At 39.0% G+C, this 15,607-nt stretch overlaps 4 protein-coding genes across 5 annotated transcripts in view; all 4 read right to left on the bottom strand.

The window, feature by feature from the left end:
- Window positions 1-1,064: 1,064 nt before the first annotated feature.
- On the bottom strand, window positions 1,065-2,465 carry cldn8.1 (claudin 8.1). Its single transcript, XM_006796593.3, has one exon. It carries the CDS (start codon window positions 2,384-2,386, stop codon window positions 1,604-1,606), a length of 783 nt encoding a protein of 260 aa, XP_006796656.1. The 5' UTR covers window positions 2,387-2,465; the 3' UTR covers window positions 1,065-1,603.
- Window positions 2,466-3,739: 1,274 nt separating this feature from the next.
- LOC102791615 (claudin-8-like) lies at window positions 3,740-5,123 on the bottom strand. Its single transcript, XM_006796592.3, has one exon. It carries the CDS (start codon window positions 5,079-5,081, stop codon window positions 4,176-4,178), a length of 906 nt encoding a protein of 301 aa, XP_006796655.2. The 5' UTR covers window positions 5,082-5,123; the 3' UTR covers window positions 3,740-4,175.
- Window positions 5,124-6,501: 1,378 nt separating this feature from the next.
- LOC102800291 (claudin-17-like) lies at window positions 6,502-7,191 on the bottom strand. The gene has a single exon (XM_006796708.2). It carries the CDS (start codon window positions 7,189-7,191, stop codon window positions 6,502-6,504), a length of 690 nt encoding a protein of 229 aa, XP_006796771.2.
- A 5,993-nt stretch (window positions 7,192-13,184) lies between these two features.
- LOC102791333 (rho guanine nucleotide exchange factor TIAM1) overlaps window positions 13,185-15,607 on the bottom strand; it is a 40,414-nt gene continuing 37,991 nt past the window's right edge. For both annotated transcript variants that reach the window (XM_006796591.3, XM_035910268.2), the window contains exon 27: window positions 13,185-15,571. In XM_006796591.3, the coding sequence (XP_006796654.2) occupies window positions 15,042-15,571 (530 nt within the window). In that variant the 3' untranslated portion in view covers window positions 13,185-15,041. The remainder of the gene's footprint in view (window positions 15,572-15,607) is intronic.

Here is a 15,607-nt window from a genome sequence, read left to right as displayed (position 1 = left end):
ATTGCTTTCTCCAACAGTGTACACACAAAACAAGACAACACCAAGCACTATTTTTAATTTTCATTTTAATTATTTGCCATGTTTTCTTACTCTTTATATGCGGTACAACCCAGAAGCAAACATTAATATGTGGCACAGTTTAGTACAGCGCATGTAGTTCTTATATTGTCCACGGGGGGGCAGAGATGACCTTAGAGGATAGTGAAATGAGGGGGATCTCACATAACACAGGCCAAATACAGTTTGTTCTAGATAGTTACAGTTTAGATGTCTAAGTTTAAATTATGTATAGAACTTGTCAACATGTATTCATTATGGCTTCAGAAATTATTGCGTAAAACTTCAAGCAACAATAAACACTACATTGTCCTTACGTCACAAGTATTTGCGTTACCCAACAGCAGTGACATTACTGTTTTATTTTGAAGTTCAAGTTGTACAGTTTACATTTGAACTTACTAAAACTGAAAATAAGCGACCTGTTTGATTAAGAAGTCGTATTCTGTTGAACAGAGACAGAAATGTTTAACACAGTCTGCTTGGTTTTCTATTCAAAGTGACTTGCAAATTTGGATCATATGATTATGCCGTTGTCTCTCTGCTTTCTTTGTAACTATCTGGCTATGCTGCCACACCTTAAGCAAGTAGCCTTAATCCAGTATCTTGTTTTTATGTAACTATTTCCTCTTTACCCGGCCATCTTAAACAGATTCAGGATGTTTTTTTGGTTAAGCAAACACCATAAACATCCTAGTTTGGGAGGTATTTAGATAGATGGCATTTACTTTCCAGTGAAATTCTCATAATGAAAAAATGAAAACTATTTCTTCTTTTCATTTCACACATGTAGCGTTATGTGTTTGTTGGTCTCTTCTAGTACTACTTCTACACCTGCCATCGTTTAGTTTTTTCTTTTGATTTGAATACTAGTTGAAAGTGATTAGTAATGATTAACAAAAAAAAAAAAAGAAGAAACAGAAGACTGTGACAATGTGACAATGAGAGACTATTTGTGCCACAGAGATGAGTTTGAGCTGTTTCTTTTCTTTTCTTTTTTAGCAGCACAGCTCAGACACAGCTCATGTTTAAAGTTAAGAAATATTTTTTGAAATGACTAAAGCTTTAACCCTCTCAAGGCAGGCGTTGCAGATTTGCAACAGTTAAAAGCTAACAACCTGATTACCCCACATGCATATCTTATGAGGGTTTTTTTTTTACTCAGAAGTACCACTGCAGGTATTCTTTTGTGCATTAGCAACAAAAACTTAATTTGAGCCTGAGAGGGTTAAATGTAGTTACAACTACTCTTGTTTTTCAGAGATGACATGTCCCATTAACAAAGTGCATGTTTTACAGTAAGTCAACTTTTTAATAATTTTCAGTGGTTAAAGATTGTTTAATAATTTTAATTGTTTAATTGTTATATACAGCATAAATGTACACAATTTTTAAGCATTTGTATAAAATATAAGGCTGTTAGTATAAAATTGAATTAATACACATAACGCAGTAGAAATGGTGTATTGGTTCACACACATTATCTCTTAAACCTGAAATGCATAGTTTCCGATCAATTAAAAAAAAAAAAAAAAAAAAAAAGTGTTTACAGAAACGCGACCCCACTGTGTGCACTGTGTACAGAGGGATATCTGGACTGGTAACTGTAGATAGACGATGGGTATCTTGATAGCATTGGCTGAGATCGTGGTTGGGGAAGCGTCATCAGTTGTTGAGGCTGTAGAGGCTGTAGTGGCTGTTGAGGGTAGACCGAATAGTCTGAGGCCTTGGAGTATAGGTACCGCTCTGAATCTTTGTCATCCGACTGTATATTACAGCAAATAAAAATGCATCCTCCAGCAAACAAGAAAGCTGAAGTTACCCAGCCAATGTAGAGAGCTGCTCCAAGCTCTCTCCGCTGGGCATCGATCAGCAAGGGGTTGTAGAAGTTGGTGATGATGACGTGACCCGTCCAGGAGACGGGGATGAGGACACAGAAGCAACCCAATATGATCATGCTACCAGCAATGATGAGAACCAGCCGCTTAGCTCGATCATTGTTTTGGATGCACGATGTGCACTGCATGCCTATCAGACTGATCAGCACACCAAGACCACTCAGTGCCAGAGAGCAGCACATAAGCCCCCTTGCAGCCTGCAGGTCAGGAGTCAGGGCCAGGAGAGAGTCGTAGACTTTACATTGCATCCTGAAGCTTGCCTGTTGGTAGCAATTCATCCACAAGCCCTCAAACAGAGTCTCAAACACGATGATATTGTCTCCAATGAAGGCTGTGACGCGCCACATAGGCATTCCTGTAGTTGCTGCTGCACCGATCAGCCCGATTAGGGATACTAAAAGACCCACAATCTCCAGTGCTGAGTTTGCCATCCTGTTCTTCACTTACTCATCCAAGCTCAGAAGAGCAATAGTGTGCGGACACAGTGTGACTGCTGTAGGAAGCAGTAGGTTTTCTCTGTGGAGTGGCTTTGCATCCCGATGGAGGAGGAGCAGGTTCATGTTCACCTGTACACCCTCCTCCCTGTGGACATAACACCAGAATGGGAGGTAGTGGGAATTGTGACATGTTGCTAGGAAACTGAATCCATTGGGCCTTTAATTCTTTGTACAGCAACCCAGTAGCTGCTCTAAGCTTCCCCCTTTGTTTACTCAGAAGTCTCAGTTTACATTCTCGGACTTCGGCTTAAAAGAAGACAAAACGACGAGGTGTTTCTTAACAATGGGGGCATGTTCAGAATCGTCAAGTGTATCACTGGTAAACATACTCTGTTAATGTATTACCAGTTATAGTTACTGATCAAAAATCAGTTCTGATTCACTTCCTGTTTATTACTTCATCTTTATTTTTAATCATTTACTGCTATTGTGGAGGGCCTCATGGTACATGGGCATGTAGGGGAACTGGAGACACAAAATAACAGCAATGGACAAAACTCTTTGTCCCCCATTTTTGTAAAGCACACTGTTAAAGACAGGAACAGCAGACAAGACAAACAGTGGGTCGGGGGAAGTCTGCCTCTGTGTGTGTATATGAAAGATATGAGAGATGTGCAGTTTTAACAGAATATGAGTAGTAGTAGAACGGTGGGAAAAAAGTACAAAGTATGGCAAATTATGACAAATATTCAACTTTTTTTTTTATACATTTGATAAGTTCATTTGATAAGTACCGTGAAAAGGAAACAATTTGTACGTGTGTGTGCATGTGTGCGTTTGTATTTTTTTTTTTTTAAATATTCTTATATATTTTGGTTTGCTTTAAGGGTCTCACATGTTACACATGTATGACTGTCAGTACTGGATATCTTGTCTGGGTCTCTTATGTCACTGCTCTCAGGTAAAAAAAAAAGCAACCAATTCCTGTTTGGTTGAAATAAAGTCACCTGGTAGGTTTGTACAGTGGGTGGATCTGTGTAAACAGCCTGGTTTTACCAGTTTAGGCACATTTCCACACACTACAATAGAAATGACATATATTTCCATTTGCTCACTAGTGAGTGAAGAAAGTGCAGTTTCAGTTGGAGGTTTTGGAAATTTACAACAAATTTAAGATCATTTGGCAGCACTGAAACACTGCTTACATTATAGCGCACCTTTAACTTCTTGATCAGCTATGTACTGTTGTGTTTGACATTGGGGAAAAAAATACAACAAGATTGTCTTTTACAAGCCATTTACTTTATTAGGAAAAAAATTAATTTGGCCAGATATTTTGGCCAGCATTTTGAAAAAACGTGTATGTAATATTTTAATTTATAACAGTGTTGAAAACAAATCACTGGTTTACAATCTGAAAAAAGGCCTAGTTGACAATTTGATCTTGGAGAGCAAGTCAGAAACTGTAAAGAACTCAATATCAACATGCAATTGTTGTAACATTAACAGATGTAATAGATTACACATGCTGTGCTAGACTATAATTTAGTGTGAATTAAGCAAAAGGGTTAAAAAAAAAAAAAAACCCAAACAAGGAATATAGAAATCCAGCAGTTTGTCAGCATCGAAACACATTCAAGTCCATAATGATTCGGAGTATTTGCAGTACACTTTGATAAGTAAAGAAATATCTGGTTGTTTCAAGTGAACGACAGTTAATCAGTTCTCCTCATCAAATGTGCCAAATTTTGGCAAGTTTATTTAAAAAAAAGTCCAAAAATCTTTAGTATTGACTTGGTGTGTATATCACAGATCCTGGTGGGGCTGCAGAGTAAGCAGGCTGGTAGGTGTATGCTGGCTGGTAGGTGTATGCTGGCTGGTTGGTGTATGCTGGCTGGTTGGTGTATGCGGGTTGGTAGAAGCTTCCTGTGGGGTTGTATTGAAACCTCTCATCTGGATCTTGGGTGCGGGGAGCATGGCGGCAAAGCAGGATCACTCCGGCACTGAAAAGCAACGCTGAAGTCACCCAGCCAATGTAAAGGGCCTCCCCGAGCTCTCTACGCTGGGCATCGATCAGTAGAGGGTTGTAAAAATCTTGGATGATGACATGGGCAGTCCAGGACACGGGAATTATGGTTGTAAGGCAACCCATGAGGAACAGGCAGCCACCAGCCACAAGAACAATATGCTTGGTACGAGCCCGGTGGTCCACCACTTTTGTGCATTTCATCCCCACTGCTGAAACAATAAGGGCGAAGGTGGTCAGAGCCACAGAGCTGCACATCAGACCCCTGGCAGCCTGGAGATCAGGAGGCAGAAACAGCAGGGAATCGTACACTTTACATTGCATTCTGATGTTGGCTTGTCTGTAGCAGTTCATCCACAAACCCTCCCAGCGGGTCTCCATGACAATAATGTTCTCCTCAATAAAGGCTGTTACCTTCCACATCGGCAGGCCCGTCACAGCGGCAACGCCAATTAGTCCAATGAATCCAATGATGAGAGCTATTACCTCACAGCAGATAGCATTTCGTCGCTTCCGTTTTTGAATTTTATTCTTTTCCTCATATACAGAGTCCCCATACTCTCCGTACTCTCCATTTGTCAGCGCCGGCTTCCCATCGTAGTAACTGCCAACATAAGATTGAGGTGGCTTGCTGTAGCCACTGTAAGCAGTGTAAGTGGCCATTCCGGTTAACACAGAAAGCTTAATCTCAACCTTCTGGTGCACTTATACAGCTGAAGAGAAAAATCTGAGGAGAACAACAAGTTGAGGAACTTATACACCCACAAAAACTATGCTAATGATGCAATGCAGCCTTACTGGTTAAGCTGCTTCAGAGCCATCAGATAAATGGCGAGACACAAAGGAGTGCTGCTTGTTTTGAATACCTCCAGTACTAAGGATCAGTCGTTAGTTTTTAGTTATTAAAAATCACTAAATCTTGTTACCACAGTAACAACAAGGTTTAATCAACATCATATTTTAAAAAAAAATCAAGCAAAAAAGTCAAAGTTAATGAAAAGTATGTAACATATTTTTGAATACTACACGGAAATACTTTTTAGAGAACATTTAGCATAGGGAAAATGTATTGTGAACATACAATGTAATATCTCAGTACTATTACATGTGCTAACTTAAATTTAAGTAATGCAATGTGTTGCCAGTTTTATCATTTGAAAGGATTTGCCAGATAAAAAAGACTTGCTATAAATGTTCAAAGAATGAATAAAACAAATATAACAACTGTAGCATCCAACTACACTAATGGGCGTAGGAAACGACTCCATCTCACAAACAAAAAGCTGATGGGTGGATGATCACAGATGTGAAACGCACTGCTTCTCTACACGTAAGACGAGCTGATGAAAAGGTGTCGCACACAGAAACCTGAGGGGGAGGGCCTTTTGTCATTATCACACGAGGTCGTTCCCTTGTTGCAGCCACGGAAACATTTTAGTTTCTGTTCTGTCAAATGTGAAAATGAGGCACTTCTTCATTGGCTGTTTTTACTTTTCCACTTTAGGTTTTTAGTACAAGAAAAATACCTGAATGGAGTATTTGCTTTCCACAAAAAAGTAGAATTGAATCACACAAACAAACTGAATTAAAGATTTTAATAAATTATCTGTTCACTTGGTTGGCGGGATTATTAGATCATGAAATATAATGAAATAAGACAGTGAAGCAGTTGCATTTGTCATGTCTCAGATGAGAAATTCATCATTAAGCACAACAAAAATGACTTAAATAAATACAGAAAATACAGACTTGCAGCCAAAAAAGTACTTAAAAACAGTGATGACATTCTCAGGGTCATTGGAGTAAGAGCTGCATTAAGATTGAAGTTGATCGGTGATAATATAGATTTGCCAAAAATTATATTACTTTAAACACAGGCACTGTTGTTTATTCATGTACAGCATATTGACCAAATATTTTTCCTGCATCTGTACACCAAACTGTGCAGACAAGACAAATGCATAGTACAATAGAACATGGTTACATGATTGATTTAAATATATCATTGCAAATAAAATACATGTTGCTCATAAATATATGGAGAGACATCTAATATGCAATTAGTACACTGCAGTACAGTTATTTACACATATTCCTGATTTGCATGAAAACTAGATTTCGCTCTCGAAAAGTCAACACTGTCCGCCTTCTGTTCATTCCTTTCCACCATATGATATGCTTCAATGTAGCGCTGATCTTCCTTTGCACTGCGTTTGCTGTACCTAAACAGCACAATGATCCCGGTGATTAGCAAAACACCAGAAGTGGCCCAGCCAATGAAGAGGGACAATCCCAGCTCCCGCTTCTGAGCATCCATCGTTATCGGGTTATAGAAGTTACTGATGACAGTATGGGCCACCCAGCTTACGGGGATGAGTGTGGTCAAAAAGGAAAGTAGAAACAGACTCCCTCCAAATGCATAGGTGATATTCTTACTCTTTAAATTGTCACCACAACAGCTGCTCTTCTGGATCCCGAATCCTGTGAGCAACAACGAGATGAAAGCCAGGACTATGGAGACACACATGAGCCCCCTCGCTGCCTGCAGCTCTGGTGGGAGAATTAACAGCGAGTCATACACCTTGCACTGGATGTTGATGTTAGCCTGTCGGTAGCAGTTCATCCACAAGCCCTCCAAGAGCTCCTCCATGACGATGATGTTGGCACCGATGAAGGCAGAAACCCTCCAATGGGGCAGACAAGTGGTGACTATTGTCCCACATAAGCCCAGGGCGCCCAGGACCAGTGCTAAAATCTCAGATTTTGCTTGCATCGTTAAGAAGGATAAAGTTTCGTCTCTCGTCTCTTGTCTAATGAAAACACTGCTCAGTGCACCTCTTTTACAAAGCTTTAAATCTGTGATGCTATCAGCATTCCTGTAATGTTATCATACTGGTTTCGGATTATCAGATTGCTTACTATACAGTGGCAGCTTGTAAAATTCTTATAAGATTGGTTTGGGTCCTAATTATGTTATAAAAATATCCAAAGGCCACCCAAATAAAGCCTGGGGTAACTAGACTAAGTATTACAAGTAATACAAGCCTTGAAGTAAACAGCAATGAATTAGCCTGTTGAATATTGAAAGAAATCCAAGAAAAAATTAATGTTTAGTCATCCTCAGAAGCAACACATTCACTGTTTTCAATGCAAGCCCACATACAGATGATTACATACAGATGGTCTCATTTCCCTGCAACAAGAGCTCACATTCACAGCTACATTTTTTGTGTGTATAATACATCAGATGTAAGCAAAATGATCTGTTGTGGCCATTGAACTCGGTATTGTTTACCACCTGTGATTGAAAGTATAGATTAATTTGTTTGTAGAAGGATGCTTTCTGGACATTTAAGTCGATTTTGTTTTCCTGAATCGTGCCAGGTATTTGGATACCTTTAGAGCACAACACTGGTCAATCGGTGGTCACTGATTGTGCGTCACTGCTGAGTTTTCATGTGATCAGATACTGTGTCTTACAAGTGAGTTCTGAGACACTTTAATCAAGCCTTTATTATGCTGTCAATAAGTTAGTAAAAATAATTTTCATTTAATTTAACTAAAATTGCAATTTGTCTTGCTTTACCTAAAGACTGAAAATCTTATAAACATTACAAGGGAGATTTTCTGTCTGATTTCAGGTAAAGAGGGAAAAAAACAGCAGGGAATTACAAGGTGAAAAAGCCACTCCTTTATTTAAACCTGGTCTAGGACGTGCAACGCCCTGCTGCTCACCTCGTTTCTGAGAAGCAGGTGAGACAAAGAATGACAGAGAGAGAGATGTAACAGGAGAGGTCATAAAACAGGAACAGAAACTGCAAAACCTGCTGGACAGGTTTGCTGAGTGATACCATCATCACATCCTCGCCTACTTTAAATGTAAACATGTATCCTCGTAGGGAGAAACCTGCAGCAGTGAAGAAACCTATGTTGTAGTGTGTTTTCACAGCTGTGAATTTTGATTTTAGATCAATTTTAATTAAAAAAAAAAGTATATAGATTATATATAGAAAATATAGATTCAACTCAGATAAAATGGTACAAGATTGTAGATGCAGTGTGGCACCTGTTGAATGTAAATATGACTACACATTCCAGGAAGAAGGCTGATAATTCTTTTACTGCTTTAACTGAAATGAGTTAGTCTTTAAATTTGGTAAAACAGTTACTAGAGTAATCATTCTCATAAAGCTAAATAAGATGGTTTATGGTTTCTTGTGTATAGATTATAAGATGGAAAAAAATCTCAGTGTTTGTGAGCATTAACCTCTCAGCATTTTCTGCATTTCATTATGGTTAAAAACATGTGGACTCCCTTGTTCTACAGTATAGTACCATATAAACTGCAGTTGCATAATATTACTATTACTCCTAATATTTTTATTATTACTAAAAATAATAAAACAAATTAACCAATGTGCATACAGCAAAATATTTTTTTAAGGAACATCAGAACTAAAACACAAAGGCTTGACACCAGTACTGAGCCTCCAAGTAAGCACTGGCACATAAACATCACACGAAACAACCGCATACGTCAGAGTGGAAAACGGGTGCTTGCTTGGAGATGTTAAGTGTTATACATAAGTGGTGTATACAGTTTTCTTTTACCCCAAAAGTGCTAATTTGTCAAATTTAGAAATATTAGTTCTTACTTAGATTACTCTAGAAACTTAGTTTAGTCTGCCTCTGGATGTTACACATAAAGCAGGTTCAGTGGATACCTAATCCGCAGCACCACCTGCTGATTTCTTTCGTTAGTCCATAAGTATTTGGAAAAGTGCACGATGTAATTTGTTTGTACTTCTGCTTCTTTTTTTTAAAACTATATATATATGCAAAATGTAGTGCTGAGAAAAATTATTCTAGTGTAAAAAACCTCTCCAAGCTCCCTATGCTTGGCATTGATCAGCATTGGGTTGTAAAAATCTGATAACGTGACCTTTCGATGATAGAGGGATAAGGAACCTAATACAGCTCATTAGAATCATGAGGACCAACTGGTTAGCTTGCTGATTGTTTCAGATGCATGATGTCCACTGCAGACTCATTTGACTGAGCAGCAGGAGGCTAACCAATGCCAGAGAGCAGCACGTCAGCCCCCTTGCTGGCTGCGGGTCAGGAGTCAGGGCCAGGAGAGAAACATACACCTTACACTGCATCCGGAAGTTTGGGTGTCAGTAGCAGGAGTCACTGAAAGCAGGAAGCTTTCTGATCTTGCTAGCAATTACCAGCATTCAAATGGCGCATGAATAAACAGTGTACATTAGAGTGAGAAGCAGGCACCTCTTTAGGGATGTTAAGCATTATCCACTGTTTGGTGAACTACTTCAAATGAAGACTTGCAATCTAAGTGTGGGCGATTAGGGAAGGACAAGACAGTTATTTCTTATCTGTTGTATAAGAAATATTGCATAGTTTAAGATTCCAAATGTTCTGTGCTATCCATAAAACACGGTGCAGAACCATATTTTAAGCCTTAATACCAAGCTTAAAATCTTCTTTTGCACTTAGTATTTTTAAAATCTAATGCAAGGCAAAGCCCTGTTTTATAGATTAGTGGAAATGTAGAGTTGTTTGTCTTAAGACAATACACATAGAAGTAGGTTAAAAGGTACCTGGTACCTACTGCTACAGAACAGCCCCACCTGCTGACTTGTTTTTTGTATTTTACGGTCCATAATTATTTCTTTAGCAATTACAGCTATTTTTGTACATAGCCCCCCATTTTCAACAGTCTAGAACTGTGAAACGCTCTGCCAGCCAAACATTTACTGCTTCTTTGTGCAGCTCTCTGCATTTAGTTTGGTATTTAACAACTCAAACGCATGCTGTGTTGAGTTGAGCTTAGGGGACTGACGTGACACTGGAGAATATTTCAGTTCTCTGCTTTGAGAAAATGCTTTGGGTCATTATCCATTTGCACCTTGAATCACCATATAATCAGGCTAGCAGCATTTGGCTAAAACAGAGGAGAGTACAGCCCTGTAGATGTGTACACATGTACAGAATTCATCCTGCTACTTCTATCACTTGTCACATCATCAATAAGTTGGCAGCCTTACATGCCTATGCCATAAATTTTCCTTTCTTTCCCCACATTTTTTGCTTTCTGTGGCTTTTCAGTCCTTTTGGTGTTGCTGAGCTGGCTAATGTGTTTGTACCACATGGGTCATTTGGCCTCTTCTAATGTGTTTTGCTGTTTCTTTCATTTTAGATTTAGTCTTTGATTTTCTTTCATCATTCATTTATTAGTTGCTTTGTAATATCCTTTTATGAATACATAAAGATTATAAATAGAGATATTAAAAGATAAATAATCCCATAAATTAGGATGGTTCCATTTATCTCTTGGCAGATATTTAATCAAGGAGCCGTGTCATTCAGAACTGTACTGTATTGCTCAACATCAGAAGGCTGTAAGTCTGAAGAGATCTTTCCCCTTGATCTAAAAGGAGCACCAGAGCTTTTGTGTTGGGGGTGGTGATTGACAAGGATGTGCTGGCTGGGGGTGGGGGGCAGAGAGCTCAGTTATACAAGAGGAGATAAGGTACCCACTGATTGTAGAGTGCTGCCATTCTTCCTGATGTTAGCTTGAAAATACTGAAGAAATTGTTCTTTTCCAAGGAAGCAGAGAATTCAACAATGGTGGAAGACAGTTGTCTACAGCTCATAACAGGGTTACAGACAGTGTTGGGAAGGTTACTTTTAAAATGTATTCCATTACAGAATACAGAATACATGCCCCAAAATGTATTCTGTAACGTATTCCGTTACGTTACTCAATGAGAGTAACGTATTCTGAATACTTTGGATTACTTAATATATTATCATGCTGTTTACAACTACATGAATGTACTATTGCTGTGATTTATTACTGTTACTGAAGGTCCGCGGCTCCGAACCGTAGTAAAAGACCTCTGGCTAATACGGTGGGTTCTGTGTCGGGCTCGTAGCCGAAAACTAGCTTTACTTTGTTGTCTGGGTCAACTTTGCTAGCAAGAGACAGAGAGAGGCGTTGAAAGGCTGCTCCAACAGAACTTATTGTTTTTGGAGGAAAACACGAACACGGTGTACAGTCGAGTCTTAATAGCTTACTTACAACTGGGCTCGTCAGGCACTCTTCTTGGCTGCAGTGGTTATTATTATATTTACATGCTTCCAGCTCCCGTTTTTGCTCGATGACAGCTCCTACTTTTCCTTTTTCTCCCTCCCTCGCTCACAGACACATAACGTGTATGGCAGTCCATTCTCCCTGCAGCACGGACTACACTGCCTATGATGCTACATTCTTTAGAGCTATACCTGTAGCATTCTGCCTATTAGCTTAGCACAACAACAACAAAAAGGCCTCTCTCACCCAGGAAACGCGCAGAGAGAGAGCGTCACCCTGTAACCATGGCAACCGTAACGCTGCCACCTGGAACAACAGAACGTAGCTGTCAAACAAAACCCAAACAGTCCTGACCCGCCACAATATGAAACAGGGAAGTACCGCCGTGTAATCCATTTATTTCAACAAAGTAACTGTATTCTAAATACCACCTTTTTAAACGGTAACTGTAACGGAATACAGTTACTCATATTTTGTATTTTAAATACGTAACGGCGGTACATGTATTCCGTTACACCCCAACACTGGTTACAGATGTAATGTTTTGACTAATGTACAAGAGGACGTTACCTTTAGGAGACAATTTAAACTTACATTTTCTATTTTTGGCATTCTGTGTATTGGAGTGATTTGACTTTTCTGCTGATTCTGAAATGTAGCACCAGTGAGATTATTCCCCCCCCAGGATTTGTGATATTTACATTTTTTTTAATGCAATTTGTGTGTTTTAAGATTGTGTTTTCTTAAGTGTTCCTAAGAATTTTTTTTTAACTTTAGAGTAGAAGTCTGTAGTTTCCGCTCAAAATGTAGATTTGTTCTTTTGAACTCTTGTTCCATGTGCTTTTTGCAGCAGTGACAGTAGACCGTTTAAAACACAATAGCCCTTCAGTAAATATCAGTTTGCTAAAACATGTTCCAGTTCATATTGTTTTGATTTGATCTTTTTTAAGGTTGTGTGCAAAAAGCAGATGCCAGAGAAGGTCTTCCTGCAACCATTGTTTATCTTTGCTCATGCACTTCCTGAATTTTTTGGTCACCGTTCCCCCTTACTCATCTGTTGCACCCGCCTTTGTATTTCTCAAAAAACCTGACTGGCAAAAAGAGCTATAAGGAAATAGGAAATGACTCACTAGCACCGAAATGCAATAGTTTCTCATTACAAAAAATGTCCATGTAATGACAACACCTCAAAGAGGAGGCATATTGGAAAGTACGGTGTTCATTTTCTATATCCAGTTATAGAATGTATAGATTTAGATTAAATCAATTGTTGTTAATAATTCTCAGCTTGCTTCATTCCTGTTATGTGAACACTAAACACTGACTGCAGACATTTTTGTGTTTTCTCTGTTAATGGCGATTTAGGTTGCTCACCCATCACTCAGACACTTAGTGAGCCGAAGCTAGCAAACACTCTGAGTGGCTTTTAATGTCTTCTAAAGTTCAGCTTTAAGTTTTCCACTTGTTGCAATTGCAGTCAGTCTCTAAGTGTTGCTTTAAGGTGAGCATCGATTAGTCACTTAGTTCTGTTGTTTACAAGCATGTCGACTTGACATTTTTGTTTTCTCCCAAAATGGTCCTGTAGACTTGGTATCTGCTGAGCTGCAGGGAGTAAACGAGGCTGCCGATTAAAACCACACCAACCACACATGTTAAATTATAAGTAGGAAACAACTGTTTTTATTATGATATCAGTACATTTCTATATACACACAGTAATAAAAACGCAGTCTTAGTAGCACAATGAATTGTTTACAAGTATGACTTCTTTCATTTTGCACACGGCAAGTCTTTCCCTTGATTGCTTGAGCAAATTTGGACTTTCTCAGTGGAAAAAAAAAACAAAACACGACTGTGTTTGCTGCTAACAAAATTAATTTACATATGAATAAATAAGAACATTGCATTGTATTCCAATACTAGTGAACAATCATTTTGAACACACAAGACATTTTTTAAAGAAGCCGAAGTCTCTTTCAGGAAGCAGGTTTACAAACTCTAAGCTAACCCTGAACTCCGAACTGATCAACCCTGAGATAGGGTTCAAAAAAGCTGGTTCAATCGATTGGGACAGAAATAAATAAAGCGATTAAAATATGGATGTGAGGTTGTGCCTAGGTTCAAACTGAATGGGAATTCTTAGCTTTAGATTTAATGATAGTGAGCATATGTATTTTAGTTTGTAAATTTCTCAACATGTAATGCTGTCAGACCATACTAAACCAATATCAGCTTATATGTAAAACCTCACCTTTAAACTATAGCTAGTTTATTTTTAGAGTCTTAGTCATTTCATTTGCACAATCATGTAATCATGAACATGATTCACTCCTCATTACATGACAAGTTTAATGAGTATTTGATGTGTCTAAATGTTGATACAAATTGGTGCTAAACTGTGATTACTACAGTAATGCAAGGTAAATGTTCCAGTGCTTTGAAGTGGTTCACAACCTGACAGGCGCCTAAATGTCCACACAGTCACATTTATTAAGGCGTATCTGTCTGGGAATCCAAGGCCCTTCTTTAGGGAGAAACTTGTGGACAGATTTGTTAAAGAAAACCTACCGTTGACTTTTTCTCTTGTAACAGGGTTAACAATGTCAGCTATTTTACTAAACCCGCTTTCTGAAACAGACCCCAGGTGTATTATGTACAATACTGAGTGGTTCCAAGTGGAGTGTTAAGTATCGATGTGTATGAGTGGTAATACTGAAGAGGAAAAGTAAATGTCACCAAAACGGTTTCACAGTAAACAAAGACACGTGAAACAGCCAAATTCAAGTAAAACAGGATTATGCCAAATCAAAACAATGAGATCCCCTTGCTTCTTTGACAAGGGGAGTTTTACATAAGTCCACTATTATCCTATTAAATGTAACAAAAAAAAAGAACAAGCTGTCTCTCCGAGTAAAAAGATAGCTTTAAGTTAATAAACAGCAAATCAAAATCAAATACATCAGGAAGTCTGCACTCAAAACATGTCAGTGTATATTCATGTGAAAATCCACAAGTATAGTAAACTATGCAAGACAACGGTCCTTTGCAATTAATTGTTCTATTTCTTTAAGGACAAATAATATACAGCCCTTAACTATGATAATATCTCTGAGTAACACAGACATAACAAATATTTATGTTCTCACAATACCCAAATTTGGCAACAGCAGGCAGGACTAAAGAATGCCGCCCAAATGTGCAAACCATGCCAATCAAAGCAACTGATTAGACTCTGTGATTGTACCATTATTTCAACCCTCAAAGCTTACACTTGACTTTCCTGTAACAGCATTCGATTCAGGAAAAGCTCCCTCACTCTGGATTCCTGTATTGCTCCACTAATATTCTTACCTGTACAAAAAAAGCATTCAGCATAAGATAAAGAAGGGTATATCTTCTACTAGCTGTGCAATATACATCAATGCTCATGCATTGTTTGTGATGATGTTTTTATGGAGCCCATGTAAAGCTGTCTAGAACACTCGCTGTCTATCTTCTGCCATCAGCTTTTATGTGGCACAGTCTGGGGATAAACCTGATTGCTCCCTTCTTACCCAAATCTCATCCTTCTCCGTCTGATTTTGATCCTCCGTCTTGTCTTTGATCGTGGTTCTCTGCCTCGCCATGTCAGATGTCTCACTGGCTGTTGGGGATTTAATCTTCTCTTTTTCCACACCCTCCAAGGTCAAAGCCATGACTGGGGCCTCCAGGTCAGTCTCAATGGACGTAGGTGTTGGTGTCTGGCAGAAGTCGTCGTCGTCACTGAGGATGTCCGTTTCCTTCACCTCTTCTTGATCTTCGTATTCTTCTAGGTCGAATTGTTCTTCCACCCAGCGGTCTGTGTCACCTGCCAAGTCAGACTGCTGCTGCTGCTGCTGCTGATCTGGTTCCTCATCCTGCTGGGACCGTTTTGAGCCAGGCTCCTCTGGTGAAACGAGGTCTTGCTGTTCAGGATCACCATCAAAAACAATATCCGTGTCTATGGTGAAACGGTTGCGCACTAACTTCCTTCGGCCCAGAGTCCTAGTCGGGGCAGATGCTGCAAAACCCCAGAACATCAGAGAGATAAATTATT

The sequence above is a fragment of the Neolamprologus brichardi genome, chromosome 14 (assembly GCF_056152115.1).
Source record: "Neolamprologus brichardi isolate AB-2024 chromosome 14, ASM5615211v1, whole genome shotgun sequence".
Classification (NCBI taxonomy): Eukaryota; Metazoa; Chordata; class Actinopteri; order Cichliformes; family Cichlidae; genus Neolamprologus; species Neolamprologus brichardi.
The sequence above is the reverse complement of the archived record's forward strand: the minus strand, read 5'-3'. Positions and strand labels throughout refer to the sequence as shown.